The sequence below is a fragment of the Pongo abelii genome, chromosome 10 (assembly GCF_028885655.2).
Source record: "Pongo abelii isolate AG06213 chromosome 10, NHGRI_mPonAbe1-v2.0_pri, whole genome shotgun sequence".
NCBI classification, from domain to species: Eukaryota; Metazoa; Chordata; class Mammalia; order Primates; family Hominidae; genus Pongo; species Pongo abelii.
Genome location: NC_071995.2, coordinates 54,064,962 through 54,092,464, shown reverse-complemented (window position 1 = coordinate 54,092,464; position 27,503 = coordinate 54,064,962). Strand labels below are relative to the sequence as shown.

General features: G+C 48.8%; 1 protein-coding gene across 12 annotated transcripts; it reads left to right on the top strand.

The window, feature by feature from the left end:
* Positions 1–27,141, top strand: SMARCC2 (SWI/SNF related, matrix associated, actin dependent regulator of chromatin subfamily c member 2). 12 transcript variants are annotated; one of them, XM_024256368.3, is made up of 30 exons: positions 18–198; positions 2,249–2,368; positions 3,322–3,407; positions 4,445–4,526; positions 4,624–4,716; positions 5,316–5,385; positions 5,629–5,698; positions 7,490–7,565; positions 7,733–7,864; positions 7,970–8,085; positions 8,464–8,588; positions 10,513–10,572; positions 10,722–10,759; positions 11,035–11,165; positions 11,475–11,546; positions 14,807–14,920; positions 15,730–15,883; positions 16,553–16,645; positions 16,876–16,992; positions 17,081–17,143; positions 17,634–17,892; positions 18,139–18,300; positions 19,359–19,423; positions 19,656–19,791; positions 19,874–20,040; positions 21,366–21,500; positions 23,801–24,182; positions 24,769–24,852; positions 25,132–25,197; positions 25,742–27,141. In XM_024256368.3, the coding sequence occupies exons 1-30, from the start codon at positions 88–90 to the stop codon at positions 25,816–25,818; spliced, it is 3,456 nt and encodes a 1,151-aa protein (XP_024112136.1). In that variant the 5' UTR covers positions 18–87; the 3' UTR covers positions 25,819–27,141.
* Positions 27,142–27,503: the final 362 nt, after the last annotated feature.

Sequence of the window (27,503 nt, the reverse complement as noted above, 5' to 3'; positions counted from 1 at the left end):
GCGGCGGGAGGCGGGCGGAGGAGGAGGCGGAGGAGGCGGGAGCTGAGCTGAGTGGGGCGGGCGGCGGCGGGGCCCGAGCCGGAGAAGATGGCGGTGCGGAAGAAGGACGGCGGCCCCAACGTGAAGTACTACGAGGCCGCGGACACCGTGACCCAGTTCGACAACGTGCGGCTGTGGCTCGGCAAGAACTATAAGAAGGTACGCGGACCGGGCCGGGCCGCGCGGGGACCGGGGGCGGGACAAAGGGACCGCGGCCCTGCAGCCCCGGGATCCTGCCCACCCTCCAGGCGCCCCGGCCCCTCCCCCGCGGCCTCCGGAGCAGCCCCCCGCGCGCCCTCCCGCGCTCCCGCGCCCCTCCCCCAGCCTCCCTCTCCCCGCACCCCCAGCCTCCGAGCCCAGCCCCCGCCCCCACTGCTGCGCCCTCTGCCCCTTGTTTTTCTCTACTGCCCGGCGGGCCCCGGTGCCATTAGCCCACCTTCCCCTCAGCCATCGCCCTCCTGGCTTTTCTGGGAGAGGCGGCCGGCCGGGTGTGGACCGGGTGCCCACTGGGCTCCCCCGCAACCCGGAGCGTGCCCGCCAGAGCTCCCCACGGAGCCAGGTACCAGCGGGGCTGAGGCCTCTCCGGTGCTTTGTGTGTGTTCAGAGAGAGAGAGAATGGAAAGCAGGAGGGTAAACAGTCACAGAGCAAGCCGTTGGCTGCTCATCAGCCTGTAAAAGGTCCCCACCCAGGGATCACCTGTCTCCGCCGCTCATCCCCCCACCTTCATCTAAGGGGCAACAGAATCTCTCAGGGAGCCGGCGTATAGGAGTTCCTGGGTAGGGGCCCATTCCGAAACCTTTCCTCGATTTTACAATGAAGTCACCCTGCAACCTAGCTTTGCAGTACCCTGGGTTTGGGGTCGAGAGGTTAGGGTGAGCTTTCTATCTCTAGCCCCTCACCCCCAAACCCCATAACTGGAGATCATAAGGTGGTGAACAAAAGGTTCAAGAATCCTTACCTGTCTTTTCTACCAAACCTCTTCCTGGTGTCGTCTTTGTCTCTAGGCCTGGTTTTCTCTGGAAATGGTCTGCCTCTTTTTCTCACTACCCTCAGAGAGGGGTTCTCTTTATGGCTTTCTTTCAGCTCCCCAGTTCTTCCTGCCGGCTTTGCAGCTCGTCAGAAGTGTGCTTAGTGGCTTAGGAGAACTTCCTACTGATCCTGGTTGTGAGCCTGGCCCTGCCCTTGGGGTCTCTCTGGGTGTCAGAATCCTGACAAATAGCTGCTATTTCTATGGCATGTCTCTACGCCTGTGAGGGGCTCTTATCCCCAGGCTTCTACCTTTGACCTTTTGCAGGGAGGTCAGGCTAGGGGCTTAGCCTCCGGCCTTGGGGGAATTGACAACTGTGACCTGGTTCAGCTTCCATGCTCTTAGCTCTTTGTCATTTACCTTTCCCTTCACAGATCTATCTCTTTTCACCTCTCACTGAGAGGCACTGTCTTCTTTGTGATGAGTGGGGAGAAAACGGGTCAAAAAGTAAAAAGAAAGTCTCCTGGCTCAGGTTCAAATTAGAATGGAAGGCTAGGATGCTACTAGGTAGCAGAGTGTGGAAACATAGAAGTAGGGCCAGGGTTACTTGTCTCAGATACAGTTTCCTCGGACAGGGTAGATGTTGTCTTGCTCTTCTCCATCAGGCTGGGTAGTGGATGGCCCTTCCTGTCTAGGAGGGCCTATAAAGACGTTTATACCCAGTCTTCAGAAGCAGAATGCACAAGCTCACTCTCTCAGTCAGCTTGCCCTCCTTCACTTTCTTGTACCTTTTCTTGTTAGGCTACATTATAGGGGGAATCATGGCTTTACACAGAGTTCCCCTAAGAAATGTCTCTCTTAGAGCCCCCAGGTATTGCTTCCATGACCTGAACTCTATAAACCTCCAGAATTTTACAACTCTCAGTGCTGTTGGTTAAAGATGAGGTGCCAAGATAATAGGGTCCTGCAACTCCAATTTCAGAGTATAACTGAGGAAGAGTAGTAAGCTTCCCTGTTCCCCCCAACACTGGCCACGTGAGCTGGTGGCAGCAGAATTTCGGCTTCCTGGTTGGAGTGTCCAGGGCCTCCCTTCTGCCATTTTCTTTATAGAGACTAAATGGGGAGAAAGGCACTATTTTCTTTGCTCCACATGCTTCCAGAGCCCCTGGGGGAGAAATATGGGAGATAGTGGACAATTTATCTGAGATCTATTTTTCTTTCCTTTTCCTCTTTTTCCTTAGTATATACAAGCTGAACCACCCACCAACAAGTCCCTGTCTAGCCTGGTTGTACAGTTGCTACAATTTCAGGAAGAAGTTTTTGGCAAACATGTCAGCAATGCACCGCTCACTAAACTGCCGGTGAGTGCAGAAGTAGCAGGGTGGGTGGGGGGTGGTGGTGGTGAATCCTCCAAACTGGAGAGTTGTATTTTAAAAAAAGATTTGTGAATTTTGTAATTTTTGAAATTTGGGTTATTTTCCACCATCCCTATCCCTGGTCAGGGAATTATTGGCTTGGCCTAGTCTCCAGTTTACCATTCTTTTTTTCTTAGTAATATTTTGTGCAACAAATTATTTCAGAGTACCTGGGATCAGTCCACAAGTCTCTCATGGCATGGTTAAAAGGGGACTTGAGATTTGGATTTGCACGGGCTCATGTTCAAATCCTGGCTTTGCCACTGGATGGCTCTGTGATCTTGGGCAACATTTATGAGTCTTGGTTCCTTCATCTCTACATGGGATTAGTAAACCTACCTTGTAGAGTTTCTATAATGGTACCTGAGGTAATACAGTAAAGTGTTAGCACAAGGTGGTGCTTTCTGTATATTGGTTTGTTTCACTCCCCTCTTCCAGGCCACATGATGCAATGGCACAAGGGTTAAGGAATTTCAGCTTTGAGGCTGGGCGTGGTGGCTCATGCCTGTAATGCCAGCACTTTGGGAGGCCGAGGCGGGCAGATCACCTGAGGTCTGGAGTTGGAGACCAGCCTGACCAACATGGAGAAACCCCGTCTCTACTAAAAATATAAAATTAGCCGGGTGTGGTGGCTCATGCCTGTAATGCCAGCTACTCGGGAGGCTGAGACAGGAGAATTGCTTGAACCTGGGAGGCAGAGGTTGCGGTGAGCCAAGATCGCACCATTGCACTCCAGCCTGGGCAACAAGAGTAAAACTCCGTCTCAAAAAAAAAAAAAAAAAAAAAAAGAGGGAGATGAGTTCAGCATGGGATTTTGTGAAAGGATTATTAGATTATTAAGTGATGAGAGAATTTGCAGTGGAACCCTGACATGCTTCTTCCGTATCTTGATTTTGTAGATCAAATGTTTCCTAGATTTCAAAGCGGGAGGCTCCCTGTGCCACATTCTTGCAGCTGCCTACAAATTCAAGAGTGACCAGGGATGGTGAGATGATTCTCTCTATTATTCTTACATTTAGTTTAGAGGAAATCCCCCTTTTTGATTCCCTGGGATCTTTCTGGGGTAGAAATTCTTGTGAGTCTCTTTATTTTGCTAGGTCAGTAGACCTGACTTACTAGGTCAGAAAAATGGTTGGGAGTCAGAGCCAAAACAGTCTCCAAGAGTGAGTGTGTGAGTATCAGTGTGTGTTTTGTAGAGGAAAAGGGATTCTTAGGTTGGCATCTCAAACCTTTTTTTGTCCCTTTGGAGTAAGCACAGAGAGTGATTCATGGAGTTGAGATCAGTGAACCTCAGATCCCAGGTGATTTTTGGCAATAGCTGTGAGCAAGCTTACCTCCTAATTTCCCATATTAAGAAGTCATGGCTGGGCGCAGTGGCTCACGCCTGTAATCCCAGCACTTTGGGAGGCCGAGGTGGGTGGATCATTTGAGGTCAGGAGTTTGAGATCAGCCTGGCCAACTTGGCGAAACCGCATCTCTACTAAAATACAAAAATTAGCCGGGCGTGGTGGCGGGCACCTGTAATCTCAGCTACTTGGGAGGCTGAGGCAGGAGAATGGCTTGCACACAGGAGGCAGAGGTTGCAGCTGGCCAAGATCGCGCCAGTGCACTCCAGCCTAGGCAACAGAGCGAGACTCCCTCTCAAAAAAAAAAAAAGGCCGGGTGTGGTGGCTCATGCCTCTAATCCCAGCACTTTGGGAGGCCGAGGCAGGTGGATCACCTGAGGTCAGGAGTTCGAGACCAGCTTGACCAATATGGTGAAACCTCGTCTCTACTAAAAATACAAAAATTAGTCACGTGAGGTGGTGTGTGCCTATAGTCCCAGCTACTGGGGAGGCTGAGACAGGAGAATTGCTTGAACCTGGGAGGCAGAGGTTGCAGTGAGCCGGGATCGCGCCACTGCACTCCAGCCTGGGTGACAGGCAAGACTCCATCTCAAAAAACAAACAAAAAAGTCACATGCCCTCACCTCATCTGCAGACCTGAGCTATACCACTCACTAGATTATTGCCTCTTCACAAGGCGGCGTTACGATTTCCAGAATCCATCACGCATGGACCGCAATGTGGAAATGTTTATGACCATTGAGAAGTCCTTGGTGCAGGTAACAGGCATATCCCCTATTTATCTCCCTTCCCTCAGTGAGAATCTAAAATACCCCTTTCCTATAATCTAATTCTGTCTATTTCTTCTCTCCACAGAATAATTGCCTGTCTCGACCTAACATTTTTCTGTGCCCAGAAATTGAGCCCAAACTACTAGGGAAATTAAAGGACATTATCAAGAGACACCAGGTAAATGGTCTGGTGAGGAGAGGTTTCAGAAACTCCATGACTGTTTTCCCAGTGTTTTCTATACCAAGCAGCAGCCCCGAATTACCATGTTTTCTGCTTCAGAGGTGGCTCTGTCTACTTGGAAAAAGACTTGAGTTAAAGCCTTGAATCTGTCTTTTTCTGTCTGCTTCTCCCATTTTTCAGTCCTGACAGATTTGCATTACTGTTCTAGAGACTATGTTGGCCTGGGGAAAAATAGTATCCACTTCTACTGAGCTAGAGATTGCTTGATCTCAGATAAATGAAATCCCTGCTCTTTGGAACTTTATAATAATGAACAGATGTCATTGATAAGGATGTACAGTTGACTTTAAATTTCCCATCTGTAGATTATCTGTTCAGAAGATTATTTGTAGCAATTTTTAATTCTTTGACTTTTCTCCATTATTAGCACAATCCCAGCTGTTTCCCTCTGCCACTTAGCTGGTGTGTGCTTAGAGAATGCAAACTAACTTTAATACTATTACAAGCAAAATATGGTTAGGAAGGCAGCTCTGTGGCTAAACCTTGAGTAATTCAGAGGGGACCATAATTTACCTGCTTCTCCTTGTACCATCCAGGGAACAGTCACTGAGGATAAGAACAATGCCTCCCATGTTGTGTATCCTGTCCCGGGGAATCTAGAAGAAGGTGAGACCTGGGTTTTCCTGGCCACTTGAGTGGATGGTTTGGACTAGGAGGCAGAGGACTAAGATCACCATTCAGTACCTGGGCTCCTCCTCTTCTTTCAATCTTGAATCCTCCTACCACCTTAAGTTCCTATTACCAAGTCCCCTGCTACAACAGGAGAGTGCATTAGTTAGGGCTTTTGTACAGTATTTTTCTGTGTCCCCCTTTAGCTTATATCTCTCCCTTCTCTTCCTCTATCCCCAGAGGAATGGGTACGACCAGTCATGAAGAGGGATAAGCAGGTTCTTCTGCACTGGGGCTACTATCCTGACAGGTGAGGATGGGTTCCTGGGGCAGGTTTAAGTATAAGAGCCAGACCCAGAAGCCCTAGAACATCTAGCAGAGCAAGAGGCCACTCTTTCAGAGTTATTTTTAGATCACTTAATTTGTTTTCCTCTCACCTAGTAAGTGAACCTCTGTCTTGGGGGAGGTTTGGACTTACTGGACAAGCCTTGGGCTAAAAAGATTGAGGCTTTATATGTGATTTGATTATGCCAGCATCATTTTTGATAAGTAAATGTTAGAAACAATCTAAATGTCTAACAGTAGGAAAATGTTTCAGTAAATTTGTTTATCTACTCAGTGGATTATTATGCAGTCTTTAAAGTGATATAACATGCATAATTTATAAGTGAATATTGTTAATAATTGCAAAAAGTAGCATGTAGGCCTGGCATGGTGGCTCACGCCTGTAGTCCCAGCACTTTGGGAGGCCAAGGCAGGCGGATCACTTGAGGTTAGGAGTTCGAGACCAGCCTGGCCAACATGCTGAAACCCCATCTCTATTAAAAATACAAAAAAAAAAAAAAAAATTAGCAGGGTGTGGTGGCACACGCCTGTAGTTTTAGCTACTTGGGAGGCTGAGAAGCAGGATAATCGCTTGAACCGGGGCAGCAGAGGTTGCAGTGAGTCAAGATCACACCACTATGCTCTGGCCTGGACGACAGAGCGAGACTCTGTCTCAACAAAACAAAACAAAACAAAAAATAGCAGGTAGGCTGGGTGCAGTAGCTAATGCCTATAATCCCAGCACTTGGGGAGGCTGAGGCAGGCAGATTGCTTGAGCCCAGGAGTTTGAGACCAGCCTAGGCAACACGGTGAAACCCTGTCTTTACAAAAAAAAAAAAAAATACAGAAATTAGCTGGGCATGGTGGCACGCACCTGTAGTCCTAGCTACTTAGGGGGCTGAGGTGGGAGGATTGCTTGAGCCCAGGAAGTTGAGTCTGCATTGTGCCATGATTGCACCACTGCACTTCAACCTGGGCAATAGAGCAAGACCCTGTCTCAAAAAAAGAAAAAAAAGTGTGTAAAATATCATCTAGTATGGTTATGATTATGTAAAAACATCATTTAGTATGGTTATGATTATGTAAAAATAAAATTGTGGACCAGGCACAGTAGCTCACTCCTATAATACTAGCACTTTGGGAAGCCAAGGCAGGAGGATCACTAAAGCCTGGAAGTTCAAGACCAGCCTAGGCAGCAAAGTGAGACCCTGTCTTAACAAAAACAAAAACCCCAGGTGGACGCGGTGTCTCACGCCTGTAATCCCAGCACTTTGAGAGGCCGAGGTGGGTGGATCACGAGGTCAGGAGTTTGAGACCAGCCTGGTCAAGATGGTGAAACCCCATCTCTACTAAAAATATAAAAATTAGCCGGGCACGGTGGCAGGCACCTGTAATCCCAGCCACTCGGGAGGCTGAGGCAGGAGAATCGCTTGAACCCGGGAGGCGGAGATTGCAGTGAGCCGAGATGGCGCCACTGCACTCCAAGCTGGGCGACAGAGCGAGAGCAAGACTCCGTATTAAAAAAAAAAAAAAAATTACTGAGGAGGAAAAACAGATAAACAAGTATCAAGAGTAGTTACGTAAGGGTGATTCTTTTTGTTCTCTATTTTTGAAATGTTTCATAATGTGCTTTTACTACTTTATAATGAATAGAATACAAAAAAAATAAGCCAAGAACCCAATACTTTCTGTAAATGGAAAGGGTAAAAGATCTGCACTTTACTTTTCCACAATTCTATCCCATTGATTCTACTGTGTGCTCAACTTCCCATGGCAGTTATGACACATGGATCCCAGCAAGTGAAATTGAAGCATCTGTGGAAGATGCTCCAACTCCTGAGAAACCTAGGAAGGTGAGCTTTTCTTGTATCTCCTCTTCCCCAAAAAGAATGCCAGGACCAGTCTACCCTTTGGAAGTGAAACAGAGGCTTGTGTGTCCTTGGGCTTTTTCTGTTAAGGGTCCCCAGACAGAGCTGTGGCTTCCAGCTTCTCTGCAGCGTGATCTGCCTTTGTACTTTAGGTTCATGCAAAGTGGATCCTGGACACCGACACCTTCAATGAATGGATGAATGAGGAAGACTACGAAGTAAATGATGACAAAAACCCTGTCTCCCGCCGAAAGAAGATTTCAGCCAAGACACTGACAGATGAGGTGACAAATCCTGTTCTTTTTTCCTGGCGCCCTTAGCATAAGTCTCAGAACAAATCTTCAATGGGGGTTGTAGGCTGACATTTGTCCTAATTCTCCATCCTATAGGTGAACAGCCCGGATTCAGATCGACGGGACAAGAAGGGGGGAAACTATAAGAAGAGGAAGCGCTCTCCCTCTCCTTCACCAACCCCAGAAGCGAAGAAGAAAAATGCTAAGAAAGGGTGTGCCAGCCCCTAGCCTGCCCCCATGTTCACCATTCTCTCCACATCATGTTGAAGGAAGGAAAGACAAATCCCTTCCTATAACCACCTGGCCCTGACCTGGGTGTGCCATAATACTGCAGGTGTCCTGAGAGGGAAGATGAGGAGATCTTTAGCTGCTCAGTTGTTAGTTCTGGTTCTGGCCCCACTAGTAAATTTAAAGAGAGCTTTATCAAATGAAAAGCCTTTGCCACTTCCCATTACTCTGTGATTACTGGTTTCTGTTTGTACTTAGCTCTACCTTTGGAATTCTCTGTCACTTCCCTTCCCTTGAACTTCAACTTCCAGGGACTCCTTGTCCAAGGATGACTGGGTTCTCTTTCACTCTTTCCTTCCCAGTCCCTCAACACCTTACACTAAGTCAAAGCGTGGCCACAGAGAAGAGGAGCAAGAAGACCTGACAAAGGACATGGACGAGCCATCACCAGTCCCCAATGTAGAAGAGGTGACGCTTCCCAAAACAGGTACAGGCCAGGCTGAGCTCCTGGGATCCACCCCCACTCCCCGTCTTCACTCTCCTTTGCCAAACCCCGAGTGAGCTGATTTCTCAGGTCCACCTCCCAGTCTACAGGATCTTTTCCTTAAATTTAGCTGGTTATTGGAATTATAGTCATTACCCTGGAAAATCCTCTAACTTTATATTCATATCTGAGTTGTGGACTGTGCTTTGTGCCTGAGAGTAGTTGTCTCCAAACTCTTTGATTACGTGTTTCTGACAGTATAATATATTTGAGCATGGCCAGGCACGGTGGCTTATGACTGTAATCCCAGCATTTTGGGAGGCCAAGGCGGGCGGATCACCTGAGGTCAGGAATTCGAGACCAGCCTGGCCAACATGATGAAACCCCATCTCTACTAAAAATACAAAAATTAGCTGGGCATGGTGGTGGGCACCTGTAATCCCAGCTACTTGGGAGACCGAGGCAGGAGAATTGCTTGAACCCGGGAGGTAGAGGTTGCAGGGAGCCGAGTTTGCGCCACTGCACTCCAGCCTGGGTGACAAAAGCAAAACTCCATCTCAAAAAAAAAAGGGCCAGGCACGGTGGCTCAGGCCTGTAATCCCAGCACTTTGGGAGGCCGAGGTGGGCGGATCACGAGGTCAGGAGATCGAGACCATCCTGGCTGACATGGTGAAACCCCGTCTCTACCAAAAATACAAAAAATTAGCTGAGCGTGGTGGCATGCATCTGTAGTCCCAGCTAGTCTGGAGGCTGAGGCAGGAGAATGGCGTGAACCTGGGAGGCAGAGCTTGCAGTGAGCTGAGATCACACCACTGTGCTCCAGCCTGGCTACAGGGTGAGACTCCATCTCAAAAAAAAAAAGAAGAAAAAGAAAAAAAATATGTATATATGCATTAATTATGTACATGTACTGTTAAGCCACTACTGTGGGAACGTTTTAAAACACAAACATATCTAAAAAATTGAAAAATGTAAAGAATGATAAAAACAAACATGAAGAATCCGGGCATGGTGGCTTACGCCTGTAATCCCAGCACTTTGGGAGGCCGAGGCAGGCAGATCACGAGGTCAAGAGATCAAGACCATGCTGGCTAACACGGTGAAACCCCGTCTTTACTAAAAATACAAAAATTAGCCAGGCGTGGTGGTGGGCACCTGTAATCCTAGGTACTTGGGAGACTGAGGCAGGAGAATCACTTGAACCCGGGAGGCGGAGGTTGCAGTGAGCTGAGATTGCGCCACTGCACTCCTGCCTGGGCGACGGAGCGAGACTCCATCTCAAGAAAACAAAACAAAACAAAACATGAAGAGAAGTTCTGTATTCTCTCCCTGAGTTGCAGTGGATCATCTTTTGCGTCCTATGTTAGAACCCCACCTTGGAGACATTGCTCCACCAATACTGGTTTACAGTCTGTATTCTATAGACTCACCCCAGGTATTCCAGAAGTGTATTTCAGGGGTAGGATTAGGGGTGCCACCAAGAAGAGTTCTGGCTTCTACCTCCTCATCAATCAGCTCTCCTCTCTATGTTTGCTCCTGAGCATATGCATATGAATTCAGTTGAGGAAAGTATTCTCTGCTTTCAAAAATGTTTAACACTTAACCATTCCTCCACAGAGTGATTTGGTCAGATTCAGTATCAGACCGTTAAAAGCTTACAGATACATAGATGGAGACAGAGGCCTGTGAAAGACAAGAATCATTTATGAATGTACACAGAGAAATAAGTTAAATTAATTTTTGGTTGGAGAAGTGGGGAAAGTAGCAAGAAGTTTGAAGCCCTAGAATAATTGTGACCGGAGAGAATTACTATATTTTGCAATCAGGTGGAGACAATTTTTGGAGAAAGTAGGATCTCTGGAACTATTAAATTGAAGGCTTGAATTAGGCAAAATCTGTCTGATAAAATGACTCTCTGTTTTTGCAGTCAACACAAAGAAAGACTCAGAGTCGGCCCCAGTCAAAGGCGGCACCATGACTGACCTGGGTAAGACAGGAGCCTCTTGGGCAAGGCAGTCAGAGCCAAGGGAAGGGGAGGGCTCAGCTGCCCCCTTTTCGCTAGCCTGATGGGCTTTTGGTAGGGCTTTCTTGCCCCTCAGGAGGCTCCAGCCTTACATCTTGGTCTTTCTCTTTCAGATGAACAGGAAGATGAAAGCATGGAGACGACGGGCAAGGTGGAGCCAGTTTAGAGAGGCCCTACCTCTCTATGTGATTCTGATTTGTGATTATAAAGTTCATTCTGCCCAAACTTTTCACTGCCCAGACTTTACCCACCGTAGACTAATTCTAGCTTGGTTCAAAACTCTGACCCTTTCAGAGTCCTGGGGCCCATGACTGCTCAGTCCCATCACCCATCTTTAGTGTCCACATTCCTGGGGTGTGGGAGAAGCAGAGGGTTGCTAGGAAGGAAACAGGAATGCTGAGTGTCCAGCAGCCTCCATACTCGTAGGATGAGGATGAGAACAGTACGGGGAACAAGGGAGAGCAGACCAAGAATCCAGACCTGCATGAGGACAACGTGACTGAACAGACCCACCACATCATCATTCCCAGCTACGCTGCCTGGTTTGACTACAATAGGTATGGTTGTCCCCAACTTCTCACTGAGTCCTTATTTCCCTGCCTCCAGGGGTCAACAGGCTGTTCTTCTCCCTGCCTCCTCCAAATAGGTTATTTTTTCCTCACCCAGATAGACCAGAGTACACTTTAGTTTTAGGGGAGCTCCTGGTGTCCTTTTGAGTCTTACAGCCTGTGGGATGTTCTCCCCAAGCTTCTAACTTCAGCAATTTTGAGCTCTTTTCCTTCTTTGCCTTCTAGGCTCTTCCTCTCTTTAGGGCCCCCATCCCTTCACCAATGCCTTCTTCTGAAACCACTCTGCTTTTCTTGCAGCGTTCATGCCATTGAGCGGAGGGCTCTCCCCGAGTTCTTCAACGGCAAGAACAAGTCCAAGACTCCAGAGATGTAAGGAAATCTCATCTCATGATTCTCCTTCTCCCTCCTGTCCCCACATTCACCCTTCCTGATCCAGTAACATTCAGTTTAGCAAACATTTCTTGAGCATCTTCCATGAGCCAGGCACTATGCTAGGCTTACAAAGGCACAATATCTGCCTTTAGGCAGCCCTGGCCTAGCATGTAGACACATGTTCTTTAGGATTTGCCCAAGGGTGATATTAAGCATGTTCTATACGTAACAAGTACCTACTCCAGTGCCTCAAATTCTGTTTAACAGGGTATAGAGCCTTTAAATCCATATGACTGATATTGTCTGTACTGCAGATATTCCTAGCACAAAAGCTTTGATTAAAGTGTAAATTACTATTACCAGGCTGGTTCCTGAGAGTAGGTTTTGATAGAAAAACAAGAGAAGGAACTAATAGAAGACCAGTTTATATAAATTAAGGGATGGAGAGGGCTCTCTGGGAAAGAAGTGTAGGAGCCATGGTGGCTCACGACTCTAAGTCATCCCAGCTACTTGGGTCACTGAGACAGAAGGATTCCTTGAGGCCAGGAGTTCAAGAATAGCATGAGCAACATAGCAAGACTCACATCTCTAAAGAAGTGAAAAAAAAATTAGCTGGGCGTGGTGGGGCATACCTGTGGTCCCAGCTACTTGGGAAGCTGAAATGGGAAGATTGCTTGAGCCCAGGAGTTTGAGGCTGCAGTGAGCCATGATCATGCCACTGCTCTCCAGCCTGGCTGACATGGCAAGACCCCATATCTAAAAAAATTAATGAACAAGGCTGGGCGTGGTGGCTCACACCTGTAATCCCAGCACTTTGGGAGGCCGAGGTGGGCGGATCACAAGCTCAGGAAATCGAGACCATGCTGGCTAACATGGTGAAACCCCGTCTCTACTAAAAACACCAAAAAAGACCAGGTGCGGTGGCTCATGCCTGTAATCCCAGCAATTCGGGAGGCCGAGGCGGGCTGATCACCTGAGGTCAGGAGTTCGAGCTCAGCCTGACCAACATGGAGAAACCCCGTCTCTACTAAAAATACAAAACTAGCCGGGCATGGTGGCACATGCCTGTAATCCCAACTACTAGGGAGGCTGAGGCAGGAGAATCGCTTGAAACTGGGAGGCGGAGGTTGCGGTGAGCCAAGATTGCGCCGTTGCACTCCAGCCTGGGCAACAAGAGTGAAACTCCGTCTCAAAAAAACCAAAAAAAAACAAATAAAATTAGCCGGGCGTGGTGGCATGCATCTGTAGTCCCAGCTAGTCTGGAGGCTGAGGCAGGAGAATCACTTGAACCTGAGAGGTAGAGGTTGCAGTGAGCCGAGATCACGCCACTGCACTCCAGCTGGGGCGACAGAGCGAGACTCCGTCTCAAAAAAAAAAAAAAAATTAGCTGGGTATGGTGGCAGGCGCCTGTAGTTCCAGCTACTCAGGAGGCTGAGGCAGGAGAATGGCGTGAACCTGGGAGACAGAGTTTGCAGTGAGCCGAGATCGCGCCACTGCACTCCAGCCTGGGCGACAGAGCAAGACTCCATCTCAAAAAAAAAAAAAAGATTTTGCCTCAGGCCAAACCTGCTTGGCTTTGGATAAGACGTGGCAATCTTCTTTGGTTAGGAATACTTCAAGATAACCACATTGATGAGGTGGGTGAGACTGAGAACTGAACAAGTTTTCTTCCCAGCTATTCCACAGCTTCCCCTCTCTGGGGGTCCCTCCATGTTTTTTCCTCATAGCTTGCTATGGTTCTCTCTTCCTTCTCTTCCTGGAGAAAGCAGTATGTGTGAAAGTAGTGTTCAGGTGAAATGAATTCAACATGACATGCAGGCAGGGTTGGAGTAGGAACTGAACTCTTGGTATAAAATAGTAAATGGGCTAGGCGTGGTGGCTCACGCCTGTAACTGCAGCACTTTGGGAGGCCCAGGCGGGCAGATCACGAGGTCAGGAGTTCGAGACTAGCGAGGCCAACATGGTGAAACCCCGTCTCTACTAAAAATACAAAAATTAGCTGGGTATGGAGGCACGCACCTGTAATCCCAGCTACTTGGGAGGCTGAGGCAGGAGAATCACTTGAGCCCGGGAGGTGGAGGTTGTAGTGAGCCAAGAGCGCATCATTGTACTCCAGCCTGGGCAACAAGAGTGAAACTTCATCTCAGAAAAAAAAAAAAATAGTAAATCATGATCATTGCCTATGTCTATTGAGAGCTTAGTATCTCCCAGGCACTATACTAAATGTCCAACATACATTGAGTAATTTAATTTTTACATCAACCTTAGAGGTAGATATCATCTTCAGTTGACAGATAGGGTATAGAGGAGTCAAGTTACCTGCATAAAGTCACAGAGCTAGTAAATAAAACCAGGATCTGAATCCTTTAATCTGGCCCATGATCTGAAACTTTACACTGTACCACATGATAGCTGCCATTTTTTTGAGCCCCTACAATGTGCCAGGCACTGTACTAGTACTTTATAGACCTCTCAACAGACATTCCATTTTACAGATGAGGAAACTGAGGTTTCAAAATTCCAAGTAAATTGCCAAGGTCCTCATGGTAGAACTGGGATTTGAACTTAGATCTTTTCAACTTCAAAACATATGTTTTTTACCATGGTATGCTGACTAGCTATATGCATGAGTAAGGACTTCCTTTTAACATCTGAGTTTGGAAATGAGTACTTTTTCTTAACTTCTAATTCCTTGTTTAAAAATTGTATAAAATGGCCAGGTGCAGTGGCTCATGCCTGTAATCCCAGCACTTTGGGAGGCTGAGGCAGGAGGCTCACCTGAGGTCAGGAGTTTGAGACCAGCCTGACTGACATGGAGAAACCCTGTCTCTACTAAAAATAGAAAATTAGCCGGCTGTGGTGGCACATGCCTGTAATCAGAGCTACTGAGGAGGCTGAGGCAGGAGAATCGCTTGAACCCAGGAGGCGGAAGTTGCCGTGAGCCAAGATCGTGCCATTGCATTCCAGCCTGGGCAGCAAGAGGGACACTCCATCTCAAAAAAAAAAAAAGTATGAAATATCCATAAGTATAGCCAAGGAGATAATTCATTTAAAGAAAACCCCATCAAGGAAAAGTAAGACATTTGAAACCCTTTCATCTAGCACATAGCAGGCACTCAGCATGTTGAGTCAAATAATCTACTTTTTTCCATCTTTATCATGCAGGAGAAGTCATTAGCTCTCTTACCATTTTTTCCTTTAGCCCTTTAACAAACATTTATTTTTCTTTTTTCTTCTTTCTCTCTCTTTCTTCTAAGCTACCTGGCCTATCGAAACTTTATGATTGACACTTACCGACTGAACCCCCAAGAGTATCTTACCTCTACCGCCTGCCGCCGAAACCTAGCGGGTGATGTCTGTGCCATCATGAGGTGGGTCTTGTGGCTGAGGGGAAGGGGGTACATGAGGATGCCTGCCTATGGATGTGTTTTGGCAACAGTAGAGATGCCAGCAAGGAACATAGAGGAGCGGGCAGAAAAAAGCACCTCTAGAGAAAGGTGAAGTACAGATTTGGGGAATGAATGACTTGAGGGATTAGCAATGGCATTCTCTGAAGTGTAGAATATAGGACAAAGAAGGAGCACGTCTGTAATTGAAAGATACTGGTTCAGGCCAGGTGTGGTGGCTCATGCCTATAATCCAAACATTTTGGGAGACCAAGGTGGGAGGATCGCTGGAGCCCAGAAGTTTGAGACCAGCCTGGACAAAATGGCGAAACCCCATCTCTACAGAAAACGCAAAAAAATTAGCTAGGCGTGGGGGCACGTGCCTGTGGTCTTAGTGACTCAGGAGGCTGAGGTGGGAGGATCACCTGCACCCTGGAGGTGGAGGCTGCGGTGAGCGGTGATCACACCACTACACTTCAGTCTCTCTTAGGCAAAAAAAGAAAGAGAGAAAGAAACTGGTTCAGTTTTACTAGCTATTCAGGAAGAAATGTTGAGTAGGTAGGTGGATATAGAGATTGGCCCAGGCTGGAGATGTAGACTTGGGTGTCACTGGCATTTAGGTGATAAATGAACAACTGGAGTAGGTGAGATTTCCTAAGGAGTACAGTGAACAGAGGAAAAGGCCAGGGTTGGGTGGGGAGGGGGTTTATGCCCCTTCTACCCCCCACTTTTCCTCTTCCTTGTGCACCTTTCTGGCTATCCGTGTGACCCTGTCTTTGCCTCTCTCTGCACAGGGTCCATGCCTTCCTAGAACAGTGGGGTCTTATTAACTACCAGGTGGATGCTGAGAGTCGACCAACCCCAATGGGGCCTCCGCCTACCTCTCACTTCCATGTCTTGGCTGACACACCATCAGGGCTGGTGCCTCTGCAGCCCAAGACACCTCAGGTAGGGTGAGGTGCTATGGGGACAGGGCGGGTTGGGAAGATTGGGCTTCTTTGAACTTTTCTTTTCCTGGTTTTGGGGTAATGGTTCAGGAGTGTTTTGAGGCTTCTTCCTTTTCCATGGGATGCAAAGGGTCACAGGAATCAGCCCCGTGTGTTTAGCATCTTCTCTCAGCCCTTGTACCTAAGGCTGTAATTGCTGAGGGAGAAGAGATTATCCTTTTACTCAAGGAGCAGACTGGCTAATGTAGGGGAGTCAATAGATAGAGAAAAATGGCTTAAAATTAACTTGCATGAAATTTTTAAACTTTGTCATCTTTGCCACATTTTTTCATTTTTGCCTCATAATTATCATCTTCATTTTTTTTTCCATTTCCACTTCATCCATTACAAAAATTAGGAAGAAGGTTATGTGGCTTGCCCAAGGTCACAGAGTACCAAATCTAGGATTAGAACCTAATTGTCCAGCTCCTAAGAGAACCTGTAAAGATAATGTGAATATGTATGGATATCATGCCAACGACATGTCTTATTAATCATGAAGGGAACATGGAACAGTGGCATGAGTGCCCCCAGAGCTTGCGGGCCGCCCAGCATTTGGTCTTGAGGCCTCCAGGGCCTTGGCCTGGTCATTTCCTGCCCAGCCTCCATGACGCCAAGCTCTGTCCCCCAGGGCCGCCAGGTTGATGCTGATACCAAGGCTGGGCGAAAGGGCAAAGAGCTGGATGACCTGGTGCCAGAGACGGCTAAGGGCAAGCCAGAGCTGGTAGGTGGGGTGCAGACCCTGCTGGGCTGCTCATTTTCCCCTTTATTGGGGGGCCCCTGCCCGGGAAGAAGAGACATGAGAGCAGAGGAACTACAGCAGTAAGGGAGGAAGTCCCACCCAGGGGTGTCCCTGGCTTTGGGAAAGAAGCTCCTCTGTTTTTTCTCTCTGTCAGCCCCTGGCTCCCAGTGGTCACTTGTACTCACCTGTTTCTTTCCCTCCACAAATAGCAGACCTCTGCTTCCCAACAAATGCTCAACTTTCCTGACAAAGGCAAAGAGAAACCAACAGACATGCAAAACTTTGGGCTGCGCACAGACATGTACACAAAAAAGAATGTTCCCTCCAAGGTAGGAGGCCGACTTTAGGGGTAGAGAATGTTCGCTCCTGAGAGGTCACAGGCTCCTCTCTTCTCACCTGCCTGTGTTTCCCCTGCAGAGCAAAGCTGCAGCCAGTGCCACTCGTGAGTGGACAGAACAGGAAACCCTGCTTCTCCTGGAGGTAATTGGGGCAAAGAAAAGAGAGTTTTTCTCTGAAAACAGAAGTGGGCTCCGTGTAGAGGCTCACGCCTGTAATCCCAGCACTTTGGGAGGCCAAGGCAGGAGGATCACTTGAGTCCAGGAGTTCGAGATGAGCCTGGACAACATAGTGAGACTCCGTCTCTACGAAAAATTTTAAAAATTAGCCAGGTGTGGTGGCACACACCTGTGGTCCCAGCTACTCAGGAGGCTAAGTGGGAGGATTGCTTGAGCCTAGGAGGTTAAGGCTCCAGTGAGCTCCAGGACCAGCTCCAGGCTGGGGATTTGGGCCATTTCATTAACTTCATATCCTTTCTTAGTGCTACTTCAAGATCCCCCTTGGACCTAGCAGAGTACACAAATACCAGAACATAGAGAACTTTGAAACCAGCTGCCCTTAGTAGGATGGGGGGAGTCAGCCTTCAAGAAAAGTGGCTAAGTAAGCGGAGTTATGTCTCCACCACTACCACCAGGCACTGGAAATGTACAAAGATGACTGGAACAAAGTGTCCGAGCATGTGGGAAGCCGCACACAGGACGAGTGCATCTTGCATTTTCTTCGTCTTCCCATTGAAGACCCATACCTGGAGGACTCAGAGGCCTCCCTAGGCCCCCTGGCCTACCAACCCATCCCCTTCAGTCAGTCGGGCAACCCTGTTATGAGCACTGTTGCCTTCCTGGCCTCTGTCGTCGATCCCCGAGTCGCCTCTGCTGCTGCAAAGTCAGCCCTAGGTAATGGGGGTGGGCGGTTCCACCTGGCCTTCTTAGTTTGCTTTTGAAGGGCTGGTTACTCAGACTGTGAATCCTCTCAAGTTTGGCTGCCCTGCTGGCCTTGTCTTTGCGGGCCTCAGCTCGGGCACCTGTCTAGGCGTCATACTAGCTTAGATGAAGACATGGGCTTATGAGTAAGCTTTTGCAGGGATTGCCAGAACTGTTCCCCTGTGCTGCTCCCAGCCTCATCCTTTCTGGGTCTTGCAGAGGAGTTCTCCAAAATGAAGGAAGAGGTACCCACGGCCTTGGTGGAGGCCCATGTTCGAAAAGTGGAAGAAGCAGCCAAAGTAACAGGCAAGGCGGACCCTGCCTTCGGTCTGGAAAGTAGTGGCATTGCGGGAACCACCTCTGATGAGCCTGAACGGATTGGTAAGGCCAGGCAGGTTCCCAGATTTCTTGCCTTTCACAAGATCCAGAGCCACCTGGCCTCCTGTGCCATTTCTGCCTCAAGTTGGCATTAGAGCACAACATGAATGAGAAAATTGGTAAGGTTTTAATTTTCCCCATGAGTTTACCTCAGGGGCTCTGGAGCCCTACTGGTCCTCTCATGAAGATTTTGGGTAGAAAAATCTTTGCTTGTAGAAGGGGCTATTAGAAAAGTCTTGTGAAGGCCGGGCGCGGTGGCTCACGCCTGTAATCTCAGCACTTTGGGAGGCCAAGGTGGGTGGATCACGAGGTCAGGAGTTCAAGACCAGCCTGGCCAAGATGCTGAAACCCCGTCTCTACTAAATATACAAAAATTAGCTGGGCGTGGTGGCATGCGCCTGTAATCCCAGCTACTTCAGAGGCTGAGGCAGGAGAATCGCTTAAACCCAGGTGTCAGAGGTTGCAGTGAGCCAAGATCAAGCCACTGCACTCAAGCCTGGGCAACAGAGCAAGACTTCTTCTCTCAAAAAAAAAAAAAAGAAAAGAAAAGTCTTGTGAAGGCTGGGCGCAGTGGCTCATGCCTGTAATCCCAGTACTTTGGGAGGTTGAGGTGGGCAGATCATTTGAGACCAGTCTGGGCAACATGGCAAAATCCCGTCTCTACAAAAAATACCAAAAAAGTTAGTCAGGCATGGTGGCATGCGCCTGCAGCCCCAGATACACAGGAGGCTAAGGTGAGAGAATCACTTGAGCCCGGGAAGTCGAGGCTGCAGTGAGCCATGATTGTGCTACTGCACTCCAGCCTGGGCGACAGAATGAGACCCTGTCACCAAAAAAAAGAAAAAAAAAAAACAGGTGTTATGGAGAAGCTGGGTGCAACGGCTCACACCCATAGTCCAAGCTGCTCAGGAGGCTGAGGTGGGAGGATTGTGTGGGCCCAGGAGTTTGAGACCAACCTGGGCAACACAGCAAGACCCTGTCTCTAAAAAAAAGAAAAGTGTTAAACACAGACAACTGTGTATTAGACATTTCCTGTTTTCTTTCTTTTCTCATGGGCCCAGAGGAGAGCGGGAATGACGAGGCTCGGGTGGAAGGCCAGGCCACAGATGAGAAGAAGGAGCCCAAGGTATAGAGGGATTTCTGGGAGCTGCAGGGGCTGCGTGCAGCACTGTGGTGATGGGGGAGTTGGCCTTGTTCAGCTTAGGTGGGCAAGGGCTGGTTTTGGACGGGGTTGTCTCCTAGAATCAGATCACCTCCAAAGTAAGAGGAATAAATTTAGTTCCCCATCTGGCCCCTCTGTGTGAGAACTAATCACCCTAATCCCTGATAACTCTCCTTTTCTATCACTGGAATTTCAGGAACCCCGAGAAGGAGGGGGTGCTATAGAGGAGGAAGCAAAAGAGAAAACCAGCGAGGCTCCCAAGAAGGATGAGGAGAAAGGGAAAGAAGGTGACAGTGAGAAGGAGTCCGAGAAGAGTGATGGAGACCCAATAGGTGAGCCTCCCACAAGGGTAGGTGGGGGTGCAGGAAAGAGAGGTGAAGCTGTGGGGCTAACTCAACCCTTGTCCTGGCCCAGTCGATCCTGAGAAGGAGAAGGAGCCAAAGGAAGGGCAGGAGGAAGTGCTGAAGGAAGTGGTGGAGTCTGAGGGGGAAAGGAAGACAAAGGTGGAGCGGGACATTGGCGAGGGCAACCTCTCCACCGCTGCTGCTGCCGCCCTGGCCGCCGCCGCAGTGAAAGCCAAGGTGAGGCCAGACCTTGAAGACCTCAGGGAAGAAAATGTCCACTTCTCTAGTCTCGTCTCACTTAGAGGAAATCTTTCCTCACTCACACCTTAAATAATGCTGACCTGTTTATTTTTTATCTTTATCTCAGGAAGAGGTAAAGTTAGTCATCCCTTCTCTAAGCTTTAAAAAATATATCACCATTGGGCCTGTTTTCAACCCTGTCAGTATTTGACTCCGTGTTACCCTTTGCCACACTATCTCCATGTTCTTCTTTTGAGACGGAGTCTTGCTCTGTCAGATCTCGGCTCACTGCAGCCTCCACCTCCCAAGTTCAAGTGATTCTCCTGCCTCAGCCTCCCAAGTAGCTGGGACTACAGGTGTGCACCACCACGCCTGGCTAACTCTTTGTATTTTTAGTAGAGACGGGGTTTCACCATGTTGGCCAGGCTGGTGTTGAACTCCTGACCTCAGGTGATCCACCTGCTTTGGCCTCCCAAACTGCTGGAATTACAGGCGTGAGCCACCGTGCCCAGCCTCCATGTTCTTTTATTTATTTATTTATTTATTTTTTGAGATGGAGTCTCACTCTGTTGCCCAGGCTGGAGTGCAGTGGCACAATCTCGGCTCACTGCAACCTCCACCTCCCAGGTTCAAGCAATTCTCCCACCTCAGCCTCCTGAGTAGCTGGGATTACAGGCACGTGCCACCATGCCCAGTTAATTTTTGTATTTTTAGTAGAGATGGAGTTTCACCCTGTTGCCCCAGGCTGGTCTCAAACTCCTGGACTCAAGTGATCTGCTCGCCTCAGCCTCCCAAAGCGCTGGGATTACAGACATGAGCCACTGCACCTGGCCAAAATAATTTAATTTTTTAAAAAGGCTGGGCGCAGTGGCTCACACGTGTAATCCCAGGACTTTGGGAGGCTGAGGCGGTTGGATCACCTGCAGTTGGAAGTTGGAGACCAGCCTGGCCAACCCCATCTCCACTAAAAACACAGAAATTAGTCTGCGTGGTAGTGCATGTCTGTAATCCCAGCTACTGGGGAGGGAAAGGCACGAGAATTGCTTGAACCCAGGAGGTGGAGGTTACAGTGAGCTGAGATCATGCCACTGCACTCCAGCCTGGGCAACAGAGTGAGACTGTCTCAAAAAAAAAAAAAAGAGAGAAAAGACACAGTGGCTCACGCTTATAATCCCAGCACAAAAAAAGTCAAGCCCTTTCACCATGGGTTGTGACCACAGCAAGTTTGTTCTTATACCTGCCAGCATCCACCCTACCTTTCTTCTGTATTGTCTTCAGTTGGGTCCTCCCACTGATGTGCTGTCTCACCCCTCCTTCCCTAGCATTTGGCCGCTGTTGAGGAAAGGAAGATCAAATCTTTGGTGGCCCTGCTGGTGGAGACCCAGATGAAAAAGTTGGAGATCAAACTTCGGCACTTTGAGGAGCTGGAGACTATCATGGACCGGGAGCGAGAAGCAGTGAGTAGCAGGAGCCCTGGAACCCTGCTGCACTGTGCCTCAGTTTAAAATCAGAGGGGTGTGTGTGTGTGTGTGTGTGTGTGTGTGTGTGTGTGTGTTTGTTTCAGTGAAAGAGAGATAAGCAACAGTGGGGAAAGCCTGAGACTTAGAGGGCTTCAAAGCAGAGCAGGGCAGGAACAGGGCAGGAGTAGGGCATCCAGTTGGACAGTTAAGTGGTCTCACAAGTGAAGTATGGGGACTGAAGTCCCACAGAAGGTCAGCTCCATGAGGCAGGGACTCTAGTTGGTTGTTTTGATTGCTGCATCTCCAGGTCCTTGAACAGTGCTTGGCCCATAGTAGACTCAAATAGTGATTGAGTGAATGGGCATAAGGGATGATGAGAGAGGGTAAGGGCCTCAGATCCAGGAGGTGAACTTGGAAAGGGAATGGGACAGACACAGTGTTGAACCATTTTGTCTTTGGAGGACATAAAAAGAAATAGACGATAGGGACTGGGCACAGTGGCCCACATTTATAATCCTAGTACTTTGGTAGGCTGAGGCAGAACGATCACTTGAGCCTAGGAGTTCAAGACCAGCCTGGGTAACATAGTGAGATCCCTGTCTCAACAATTTATTTTATTTATTTATTTATTTGAGACAGAGTTTCACTCTTGTTGCCCAGGCTGGAGTGCAATGGCGTGATCTTTGCTTACCGCAACCTCCGCCTCCTGGGTTCAAGCGATTCTCCTGCCTCCACCTCCCTAGTAGCTGGGATTACAGGCATGTGCCACCATGCCCAGCTAATTTTGTATTTTTAGTAGAGATGGGGTTTTTCCATGTTGGTCAGGCTGGTCTTTGAACTCCCGATCTCAGGTGATCGGCCCATCTCTGCTTCCCAAAGTGCTGGATTACAGGTGTGAGTCATCACGCTTTTTTTTTTTTTTTTTTTTTTTTTTTTTTTTTTTTTTGAGATGGAGTCTCACTCTTTCGCCCAGGCTGGAGTGCAGTGGTGCAATCACAGCTCACTGCAACCTCCGCCTCCTGGGTTCAAGCGATTCTCCTGCCTCACCTCCCGAGTAGCTGGGATTACAGGCACATGCCACCATGCCCAGCTAATTTTTGTATTTTTAGTAGAGACAGGGTTTCACTGTGTTGGCCGGGCTGGTCTCAAACTCCTGACCTCAGGTGATCCGCCCGCCTCAGCCTCCCAAAGCGCTGGAATTAAAGGCATGAGCCACTGTGCCCAGCCCAAAAATTTTTTAAAAATAAACAAATTAGCCGGGCATGGTGGCGCGAGCCTGTGGTCTCAGCTACTCAGGAAGCTGAGGTGGGAGGATCATTTGAGCTCAGGAGGTCAAGGCTGCACTGAGCCATGTTTGCACCATTGCACTCCAGCCTGGGTGACACAGTGAGACCCTATCTCAAAAAAAAAAGAAGAAAAAGAAATAGAAGATAGGGACCTCAGAGAACTTAAGGTTTAATGGGAGACATCAAATGAATATACAATATGGAGACATCAGAAACAGTTAAGGTTTACAGTATCTGACAAATTCACATTAAGAGATTGCACATCAGCCGGGCGTGGTGGCTCACACCTGTAATTCCAGCATTTTGGGAGGCTGAGGCGGGCGGATCACGAGGTCAGGAGATCAAGACCATCCTGGCTAACATGGTGAAACCCCGTCTCTACTAAAGAACAAAAAAATACAAAAAATTAGCCCGGCATGCTGGCCGCACCTGTAATCCCAGCTACTCGGGAGGCTGAAGCAGGAGAATTGCTTGAACTGGGGAGGCGGAGGTTGCAGTGAGCTATCACGCTACTGTACTCCAGCCTGGGCGACAGAGTGAGACTCAGTCTCAAAAAAATAAAGAGATTGCACATCAAGTTTCTAAGTCCTGAGATCATAGAATAAAGCTAAAGCTCAGAGGCAAATGAATTGATCTGGGATAGCTTCCTAAGAACAGTGAGTTTTTAGTGAATTTTGAAGTAAGAAAAGAACTTGAATTGACAAAAGGAACTGGAAGCATTTTCCAAATCAAGGTAATGGCAAGTTCAGAGCCTTGTAGCTGAAGTGAGCTTGGGCCAGGTTAAAGTCATTGCAATAAGAAACCATGTGGGCACCCAGGAGACATAAAGGTCATGGGAATTTGCACAAAGTGGGGTGGGGAGGACAGAGGAAGCACAAGCGCAAGATGTAGATTTTGGGAACCTTCTGATTGAGAGGCGGGATCTTTCAGAAGAAGACAAAGCAGGGTTCAAGGCATTTGCCTTTGGGATCTGCTGAAAATTGGATAACAATACTCAATTGGCACTGGCAGCTGGAGTATCAGAGGCAGCAGCTCCTGGCCGACAGACAAGCCTTCCACATGGAACAGCTGAAGTATGCAGAGATGAGGGCTCGGCAGCAGCACTTCCAACAGATGCACCAACAGCAGCAGCAGCCACCACCAGCCCTGCCCCCAGGCTCCCAGCCTATCCCCCCAACAGGGGCTGCTGGGCCACCTGCAGTCCATGGCTTGGCTGTGGCTCCAGCCTCTGTAGTCCCTGCTCCTGCTGGCAGTGGGGCCCCTCCAGGAAGCTTGGGCCCTTCTGAACAGATTGGGCAGGGAGGGTCAACTGCAGGGCCACAGCAGCAGCAACCAGCTGGAGCCCCCCAGCCTGGGGCAGTCCCACCAGGGGTTCCCCCCCCTGGACCCCATGGTAAGTGTTATGTTCCAGAACTTTTGTTGGCTAGAGGAATCCAGGTGAATGTCCCAGTTTTCCTCGAAGGGGATACAAGATGAGTCTGGAGATGAGGTTAGCCTCAATTTCTATAGATGGGCCCGTCTTTCTTAGGCCCCTAAATCAGCAGGAATCCTTCCCCAAACTCTAGAGCTTTGGAATTTTATTCACTTACTCTAGTGTCAGAAAAAGGGAAGATGGTGTCAAGGAATGGCTAGATTATGCTTGTTTGTAAAAGTGAGTTATTCTTTGGGAGGCCAAAGTGGGTGGATCACGAGGTCAAGAGATCGAGACCATCCTGGCCAACATGGTGAAACCCCGTCTCTACTAAAAATACAAAAATTAGCTGGGCATGGTGGTGCGTACATGTAGTACCAGCTACTCAGGAGGCTGAGGCAGGAGATTGCTTAAACCCGGGAGGCGGAGGTTGCAGTGAGCTAAGATCGTGCCACTGCACTCCAGCCTGGTGACAGAGCGAGACTCCGTCTAAAAAAAAAATAGAAAAGGTGAGTTGTTAAGCAAAATTTTATACCTAATTTTCTCCATCTCTCATCTTTATTCTCAGGCCCCTCACCGTTCCCCAACCAACAAACTCCTCCCTCAATGATGCCAGGGGCAGTGCCAGGCAGCGGGCACCCAGGCGTGGCGGGTAATGCTCCTTTGGGTTTGCCTTTTGGCATGCCGCCTCCTCCTCCTCCTCCTGCTCCATCCATCATCCCATTTGGTAGTCTAGCTGACTCCATCAGTATTAACCTCCCCCCTCCTCCTAACCTGCATGGGCATCACCACCATCTCCCGTTTGCCCCGGGCACTCTCCCCCCACCTAACCTGCCTGTGTCCATGGCGAACCCTCTACATCCTAACCTGCCGGCGACCACCACCATGCCATCTTCCTTGCCTCTCGGGCCGGGGCTCGGATCCGCCGCAGCCCAAAGCCCTGCCATTGTGGCAGCTGTTCAGGGCAACCTCCTGCCCAGTGCCAGCCCACTGCCAGGTGAGAAGGGGCCAAGAGGGGAGAAGGGTGAGGGAGAGGGGTCCACGTGGAGGGAGGGTGAGCGGGCAGGTGGGGAAGAGGTCAGGTATTAGAGTTTCCACAATCCTTTTTGAACACTCTGGTAAAATTAGAATACAGGAGGAAGGGCCTCTCTGGCTGTCCTCCACCATTCCCCAGCCTGGCAGCTGCCACCTTTGGGATGATGTTGGGGCCTTTCACTGGTGGGTCATGGAGCAGTCCTGTGGCAGAGAGCATCTCAGTTGTGAACTTGAAAAGCAGCTGTTTGCATGATGATTGAGTGGCATCCCTTTGCTTATTCCTATCACGTTCAAATGCCCCATATAGAGAGTCTCTTTTCAACCAGTTTTTCTCAGTATGAGGTAGAAGAGAGTGTTGGGAACAGAAGTTGAACATTGTGGGTACCTCATTCATCCACCCAGCCACTGCATGCCATGCCTGGTTCGTTCTGTCTGTCTGTGGTGGTCTGGGTCTGGAGCCATCTCTCCTGCGTACTCTAACTGATTCATCTTCCTTTTCTTCACAGACCCAGGCACCCCCCTGCCTCCAGACCCCACAGCCCCGAGCCCAGGCACGGTCACCCCTGTGCCACCTCCACAGTGAGGAGCCAGCCAGACATCTCTCCCCCTCACCCCCTGTGGAGATCACGGTTCCAGGAACAGCCCTTCCCCCACCACTGGGACCCTCCCCAGCCTGGAGAGTTCATCACTACGTAAGGAAAGCTCCTTCCGCCCCTCCAAAGCCCTCACCATGCCTAACAGAGGCATGCATTTTTATATCAGATTATTCAAGGACTTCTGTTTAAAAGATGTTTCTAATGTCTGGGAGAGACGATAGGATGGGAATGCTGCCCTAAAGGAAGGGCTGGTGAAAGGTGTTTATACAAGGTTCTATTAACCACTTCTAAGGGTACACCTCCCTCCAAACTACTGCATTTTCTATGGATTAAAAAAAAAAAAATAGATTTTAAAAAGCCACATTGGAGCTCCCTTCTACCCACTAAAAAATAACCAATTTTTACATTTTTTGAGGGGGAGTGAGTTTTAGGAAAGGGGAATAAAGATTCCAGGGAGAGCTCTGGGGATAGAACAGGGTGCAGATTCCATCTCTCCCCAAGCCCCTTTTTAGTGACTTAAGTCAAGGCCCCAACTCCCCTCCCCCACCCTACGCCGAGCTTATTCGAGTTCATTCTACTAATAATCCCTCCTGCGGCTTCCTCATTGTTGCTGTTTTAGGCCACCCCAGCTCAGCCAATGATTCCTTTCCCTCTGAATGTCAGTTTTGTTTTTAAAAGTCACCTGCTTAGTTGATGTCAGCATATGTGTATTTGGTGGGGAAAACCTAATTTTGGGGATTTCTGTGGTAGGTAATAGGAGAAGAAAGGGCACTGAGGGCTGTTCTCCTTCCTTCCCTGGGCTGTATCCATGGACTCCTGGAAGGCGCAGAGAGGGGAGCTATAAGAGGATGTGAAGTTTTAAAACCTGAAATTGTTTTTTAAAGCACTTAAGCACCTCCATATTATGACTTGGTGGGTCACCCCTTAGCCTCCTCCCTCTCCCACCAAGACTGTGAGAACTTCAGCTGATAGCTGGGGGCTCCCCAGATGAGGATGCAGGGATTTGGGAGCAGTGGAAGAGGGTGCCCAACCTTGGGTTGGACCAACCCTTGGCTCGTAGCTCAACTCTGCTTCCTGCATTCCTGCTCCACGTCCCAGCTTTTCCCCCGTGACCGGAAGGCAGGTGTGACTCCAGGCTCTGCACTGGTTCTTCTTGGTTCCTCCCACCAGGCCCTTTGTTCCTCATGTCCCCATGTTTCTCTCCCTCTGCGTCTTAGCACCTTTCTTCTGTTCAAAGTTTTCTGTAAATTTTCTCTTTTTTTCTTTTTTCTTTTTTTTTTTTTTTATAAATTAATTTGCTTTCAGTTCCATCTTGTGGGTGCATTCTGTGTTCTTACCTGTGGCTGTCAGGCAGGGGGATTGGGATGGGAGCAGCTTTCCTGGAGTCCTTCGCAGCAGCGTTTACCTGGGCCGGAGAGACACTCTGCAAGCCACCACGGCCTACAGACACTGCGCCTCCCCACAAAACACCAACGGCAGCACAACTGTCAAGACTATGTGCTGGTATAGGAGCAGAGAATCTCACCTGCCCTAAAAGCTGTTTAAGACTTGGAAGGACATTCCCACAACATGGAATTTTGTATCTCTGTCCCTTCAGAAGTAGTGGTTTCACTCCTTCCCTTATTAGGGAGGAGGCAAGCCCCTTACCTACTTTTGTTATAATTGGCCCTTC